Source organism: Nicotiana tabacum, chromosome 14 (genome assembly GCF_000715075.1).
Source record: "Nicotiana tabacum cultivar K326 chromosome 14, ASM71507v2, whole genome shotgun sequence".
NCBI lineage: Eukaryota > Viridiplantae > Streptophyta > Magnoliopsida > Solanales > Solanaceae > Nicotiana > Nicotiana tabacum.
The window spans coordinates 8,492,710-8,499,678 of record NC_134093.1 but is presented as its reverse complement, the minus strand read 5'-3'; the positions used below and the strand labels follow the sequence as shown (position 1 = coordinate 8,499,678).

The following is a 6,969-nucleotide window of genomic DNA, read 5'->3' as shown; positions in this document are numbered from 1 at the left end:
GAACGCAAGACCTCAAACGGAGCATCGAAACTCACCGACAACCTCAACTAAAAACCTCACTGTTTCGACTGGGTTTGGATGGTAGTTTGTGGTATTAAAAGGGCTGTTCTAAGGGGTGTTTTTAGGTGGTGAAGTTGCTGTTTTTTTCAAAAAAAAAGACGAAAAAAGAATGACACGAATAGAAATTTACTTAGCGTAGAAGAAGCAAAAACATTTCTCTCAAATCTCTCCCCTCTTTTTTTTCTCCTCTTTTTTTCTCCTCCATTCTCCTCACATTTTCTCTTCTATTTATAGAAAAATTTTCGTAATTTTTTTTTCAGATTTATTTTAATTATTTTATTATTTTTTAATTAAAAATAATTTCAACTTTTTATTTTTCTTCTTTATTTTAAAAAATAAATTCACCACTTTCCTTTACTTTTATTTTTTAATTTTCCACTTTTTACTTTTATTATATTTAAATTTTCACTTTTTTTACTTTTCTTTTTTTTATTTTCCACTTATTCTACTTTTCTTTTTTTAATTTCCATTTTCTTTTACTTTTTTCTTTTTAATTTTTACCTACCTTTACTTTTATTTTTTAATTCCAACTTTCTTTTACTTTTCATTTTTTAAATTTTCACATTCTTTTACTTTTTATTTTTTAATTTTTCACTTTCTTTTACTTTTTTATTAAACAATTTCCACCTACTTTTACTTTTATTTTTTAATTCCATACTTCTACGTTTCCTTTTTTTTAATTCCCATCCGAAAATTTAATTTTTTTAATTTTTTAATTTATTTTATTTTAAAATAAAGATAAAGATAAAGATAATATTAATAGTAATAATTGACCTTTTAAATTATTATTAATTTTTACCCTATATATATAAAAAATATAACAAAGCTAAAAAATATATATTAAATTTCTTAAAATATTTATATAGTAAAAGGTGATAAAAATTCAAATATCGTCAAAAATTAGGTGCTCACAATAGAATGGCGAGATATTTATACAAATAATCGGCCAGATTTATTGTTTATTTTTTAGCCAATATATATAGATTGTACGTTAATTATATATATATTATAAATAAATTATACACATGTTATACATTTGTCGGCTATTTTTAACTTAAGCGGATGGATGCGTGGCTATTTTAATTAATTTTTTAAGATAGCGGGACATTAAAAGGATCTTCATACGAATAAACATCCATATTCATTGTTTACGTTTTATAGTTATATACATACTTTATACATTGATTATACATTATACATATATAATACATAAATTACCCATATATTACACCTCTATCAACTATTTTTAGGGGGAAAAGTAAAAAATAGCCAGATTTACAACTATAATTGAAAAATAGCCACAATTTCAAAAGTAATCGAAATTTAGCCATTTTTATGTAAAAATAAACTATAAATAAAATTACCCTTAACAATCCGGAAATATTCCAGCATAATATGTTGAAGTTCGAATTTTTTACATACGGGCTTCAAGTATAATGTGCTGAAATTTTTTAATGTGCTGAGTTTCAACATAATATGCGAAAAATTTATATGCACGAGTTCCATAATACAATATATTATGTTGGAACTTTTCGTGTGCCGGACTTCCAACATAATAAACTGGAAGTTTATACGCAGGCGCTCTATAATCCCGCATATTATGCTGGAACTTTTCGTGTTTCAGCAAAACAATGGATATTTATTAATAATTTTGCAAGCGATGATGATTTTTTGATTACCAGTCCAAAAACTAGCTAGCCCGTACTATTTTTATTATTTTTAGTTTAAGCGGTTAGGTGAGCGGCTATTTGGGTTAATTCCGACAATAAACCAAAAAAGCAAATTGGGCTCCAGCATATAGTCAGCCCAAAATATCGAAGGCCCAAACATTCTTTTCCTACTCCAGAGTCCCCCTCAGTCTCTCTCAGCGAAGCTCTTTCTCCAGTTACTACCAAAACCTTTTTCCAAGCTAAACCCTAACTAACTCCTTTTGAAGTAGCTCTAAGGTGAAATATTTTCCTCCATTTTCATTTGGTTTTTGTAGAAATTGTATTTCCATAGAAGAGTATGAACTGGTGATCCTTCTAAAGCAAAACCTTTTTTTTTTCAGATTGTCTTCGTAATACTTCATTTTCTAATTTGTTATTTTATTTTTTAAATTCAGGCATTCAGATATGAAAAGCTGTGAAATGTCTATTTTCAGTGAATTTTATTAACAATGTGAAGGTGTTTTATGTAAAATTTGTGTTTTTTGGACCTTTTCTTTTACTTGTTTAAAGGGATTTTTTTTGGATTCTGGGATTATATTGCAGAGTATGAACTTCTGATCCTTATGAAGTTTAGCCCTTCTTTTTCCTTTCGTTTTATTTTCTTAATTCAAGAATTCATTAGATGAAAATCTGTGAAATGTCTATTTTCAGTTAATCTTTTTTTTTTGACAATGTGAAAGTGGTTTATTTTGTAGTGTGGGAAGAATAACTGAGTCTTGGGAGTGGAAATGGCAGCCGTGGGACAGCCTTTTAGTGGCAATATTAAGGCAAGCTCATTTTTTACTTGCTTATTCTATTGCTTTTTATCATTTTTTATTATAGTGCGTTTTTTTGATATGTCATATATAGCAGTTTTCAGTATTGCATTATAGTGTTTAGAGATATTTGTGCATATACAAAATGTATGGATTAAATTCAAGCAGAGACCCTATTTTTATTTTCTAAAATTAAGTAAAAATAAAATATTATCTTTTACTTTCTGTATATATTCATGCTACATTATCTTCAATTTTTCCTTTCTTTTTGGTTGAAGCTGTTTCTAGGCTGGATCTACGAGAACTAAAGAAAAATGAAAAAGAGAAGGTTTTTGGGGTTGGAAATCACATTTTTAGCGTTTATGCATTCTTCACAATCTGTTGAGATTTACTCCTTGAGTATGCTACCACTCCATCATGATAAGCTGTCTACTGTCTTTATTCGTGAGTGGTTACTTTTTGCATATTATACCAAAAGGTTCGCATTTGATATAAATGTAGTCTCTAAAACCTCAAATTTATACGAAGTTGCTTAAATTGCTCTACTTCTGGGCGTGTTTCTATATGATATTAAGTTTATTCCCTCAAAAATAAGAAACTAAGTGCTCGTGAAAATAAGAAGCATACCCTTAAGACAAACTCTATCTAATTAAAGACAGATTGAAGTCTAGACCTTAGCTTGAGCTAAGTTCACATGCTTTTAAACTTTGGAACAGATTTTGAGTCACCAAGTTAATATGTCCTGTACAACATTGGTAGTGGCTGTTATGTCGTGAGATTCTATAATCCCCCCCACCTCCTTTTTTTATAGAAATTGTATCATGGTGGCTAGCCGGCAATTTTACATTACTCTTAAACTGCTGACGACAATAAGCCAAAACACAATGGGGAAGGAAAAAGAAGGATTTTTTTTGGGGGGGGGGTGTCCAATTCGTCATCGCAGTATGAAGTTGATGATGCGGAAGCCAGGTTAGTCCACACTCAAACATGCTTTCAGGAAAAGAAATAAGTGTTCTAAGTTTTTGGCCAGTCAAGGACACCATGCTAAGGATAACTTTGTTCAGGCTGATATCCTGCGTAGACTTGAATAAATGATTACTTTGACATTATGGGAAGTGTTGTCGCAATATGCTTGAAAGTTAACATTCCCTTTTCCACTTTGCAAAAAAGGGTTAGGAAGGTCCGCTAGTGAATAGCCGTTTTGAGATTTTATCCGCTGTGTTTTCAGAACTTTGTGAAGCTCTTAATTTCTGTTTAAGGTTGATAAATTTGTCAAGCTCCTGAAATCTACCTCGAGGAAGCCGATGCCTAGAGTTTCTAATCGTTAGAAAATAGTAGTAGGCCAACTTGTTTTGGTACTGAGGCACAATTGTTGTTGTTGTGGAAAAGAGTGGTAGGCATACTTTCACAATAGTCTTGTCCACAAGCAAATCAATGTTCGGCAGCGAAAAATCATCTTTGGGATAACATAGTGCCATAGTGGTTGGATGTTTAGGCCCATTACTCATATGTTCTGCTAAAATGTTCCACAGTTGATATTTCAAAAAGTTTCACCTGATGTCATGATCTAATTTTTCTTTTGGACACATTGTGCTGCTTAAGATATTTTCTTCTGCTTGTACTTCATGACTGTTAACAATTATTTTTATGATGCTGCAGAAAGCTCTTGCTGGTATAAGACGTATCAATCTGGAAGGTCTACGATGGAGAGTGTTTGATGCCAAAGGCCAGGTTGGAATGCCCTCAATTTTGAATGTCGAAACAAATAAGAAAAAGGAAATAAGCATCTCAGTGAAAAGTTTGTTATAGATTAATAAGGAATGACATGCAAACATCAATTTCCTTTTGACTCTTGGGTTCCTCTACTGTGGGGAGTGTTAAGAGGGGATTTATGCTGCAGTACAAGGGATGAGTGTATATAAAATGTGATAAGTTGAATGCTCACTATTCTGATAATGAAGTTCCATGGTTTGTCATACTGCTCTACATTAGTAATTTAGTATACTGGTTGTCAGTTGAGGCTTTTTTCTTGTTTTTATTTTCTTTTCCTGCTAACCATCTTCCTTGATTCAATATTAAGCATTAAGATGATATTCTTTTAGTGGTCTTTGCTAAGACTGCACATGCTAGTTTTGCCTTCTCTCTTGAAGCACCAATGTCGGCCATTCTTCAATCTACTAATAGCAAACTCCTTATATATAGGTCCTGGGAAGGCTGGCATCACAGATATCTACCGTGGTTCAAGGCAAAGATAAACCGACGTACACACCTAACCGTGAGGAAGGAGATATGTGCATTGTGCTCAATGCAAAGGATGTCTGTGTCACCGGGAGAAAACTCACTGATAAGTTCTATAGGTGGCACACTGGGTAAGTATTTTTGACGTTATTACTCATGCCATGTTGACTTGTTTGTAAAATTGGTGTTTCATGATTATGGTAGAAGTAAAGGCAAAGGCAAAAGGCTGAATAAATCGTAAAAGTATAATATGGAGGGATCTATCTACAGTTTTATTAGTGTTCATAATATCTATTTCTTGAATACCTCTATAGTTACATAGGCCACCTAAAAGAGAGGAGTCTGAAAGACCAGATGGCTAAGGATCCAACAGAAGTTATTCGCAAAGCTGTCCTGCGTATGTTACCAAGAAATAAGCTGCGTGATGTAAGTGACGTTATTATGATCTGTTTAGTATTTTTTTAAAATCCAATAAGTTCCTGGACAACTGTCAGATTGCTTATTAACACTTTTGGATTTGGGTATTCCCTGCAAAGGCCTATCATGAGAGGAAAAGTTTGCACCATAAATATGTTGAAGTGTATGTCTTCATATATTACAGCAACAAGAAAGTGTGATGGACTCTTTACTTTGGGCTTCACTTCTGAGTTGTCGTTATATTCTCAACGCACTATCTGTAGAAATATAATGGATTTTCTTTTTTTAAATGGCTATCTGGAGATATAATTTTACCTGACTAGACTAGAAGTGATAAAAAACCACTTGGCTCTTAGTTAAAGGATAATGTACCTATAAAAAAAGTTAGCAATAATTGTGTGAGAAATCATCACTGAGCTAGCTGTTAGTTATCAGATAACTATACCTGCAAAAGAAAGAAATAATTGCAAAAGTTATCTATACTTCAGTATATTCTCTTTAGATAATGCCATGCATTAATAATGTGCAACTCCTAAGTCATAGCCCAATGTCGTAGGATCTTTCGATAAGTGTTTTTGTAGGATATATTAGATTGTCGTATGCATATTTTACTTGAATTCTAAAATTCCCCTGCTGCAGGCCTTGATGAAGTACTTAATGGTTGATTTGACTTGCTAAAATTTTGCTATAATTGTTTTCATCCTATGATGTAAGCACTCAAATTTCATTATGGTTGGGCACCTTCACCCCATAAAAGTGGGTGGGAAGGGAAAGGTAAATCCCTCTTGCTTCCCTTTTAGCCCTTCCAAGCAGCATAAGAGGAACATACAAAAAAGTACTTCCTCCTAGAAATAATTCTAAAATGTCCTATGCCCTTTCTCCTTAAATAGCAACCATGATGGTACAATTAAACTGTCCATCTTTAAAGTTACCAAATGGTTAGTGATAAGTTAACTTCTGTCAATTGTTTCTATTTTTATGTAAATACTTTGTTTGTTATGCAGGATAGAGACCGGAAATTGAGGATTTTTGCTGGCGATGAGCACCCTTTTAGTGACAGACCTCTAGAGCCGTATGTGATGCCTCCTAGACAAGTTCGGGAGCTGCGCCCTCGTACAAGGAGAGCCATGATTCGAGCTCAAAAGAAGGCTGAGCAGCAGCAACAGGGTACAAACAACACAAGTAAAAGAAAAAAGAACAAGGAGGTGGAAGAAGAAGCAGTAAAAGCATGAAACATAATATACTTTCTCACATGACTTTGAGTTTGACCTCTATTTGCCAGCCATAACGCGATCTTGGCATGGCTACTCAGACGATTGAGGATTTTCTAGTACCATATTTTGAGCTTGGAATTTGTTTTTCTGCTTAATGGGATGCGTGTATTTTTCATTACTTTGATGTTATATTTAGGACAGAAATATACACTTGAGCTCATTATTGCCACATGATGGATGCACCAATAAGCTCTTTCTCTTGAGCTCTAGCCAGTATGCTCTCTTATGTAGAACTACTAGTTAGTAGAAAGGTGTGAACTGATAATGTGTAGTCAATACTGACAATTCTTGTTTTTCAAAGATGGATAGTCTTAAACTTATGTTGATGCTTCTTAATGTGATTTCTATATAGTAGAAAACTGTTTGTTGCAGAGCAGATTGTTCCAATTTCAAGTACTACAACTACAACGTAACCCACAACCCAGTAAAATTCCACTACCGCTATCCCCGGAAGGTAGAGTGTACGCAGACCTTACCCCTACCCCGGAAGGGTAGAGAGGCTGTTTTCGGGAGACC

The 6,969-nt window shown here is 33.2% G+C and overlaps 1 protein-coding gene across 1 annotated transcript; it reads left to right on the top strand.

The window, feature by feature from the left end:
• The first annotated feature begins 1,888 nt into the window (after nucleotides 1-1,888).
• On the top strand, nucleotides 1,889-6,773 carry LOC107801585 (uncharacterized). The gene is made up of 6 exons (XM_016624965.2): nucleotides 1,889-2,006; nucleotides 2,465-2,536; nucleotides 4,184-4,255; nucleotides 4,727-4,893; nucleotides 5,077-5,188; nucleotides 6,184-6,773. The coding sequence occupies exons 2-6, from the start codon at nucleotides 2,498-2,500 to the stop codon at nucleotides 6,409-6,411; spliced, it is 618 nt and encodes a 205-aa protein (XP_016480451.1). The 5' UTR covers nucleotides 1,889-2,006; nucleotides 2,465-2,497; the 3' UTR covers nucleotides 6,412-6,773.
• Nucleotides 6,774-6,969: the final 196 nt, after the last annotated feature.

Excerpts from the sequence above, each read along its gene's own strand:
- LOC107801585 (XM_016624965.2), top strand. The coding sequence starts at position 2,498 with ATGGCAGCCGTGGGACAGCCTTTTAGTGGCAATATTAAG. Across the intron at positions 4,894-5,076 it reads TTCTATAGGTGGCACACTGG|TTACATAGGCCACCTAAAAG; the intron begins GTAAGTATTTTT and ends ATACCTCTATAG. Across the intron at positions 5,189-6,183 it reads CAAGAAATAAGCTGCGTGAT|GATAGAGACCGGAAATTGAG; the intron begins GTAAGTGACGTT and ends TTTGTTATGCAG.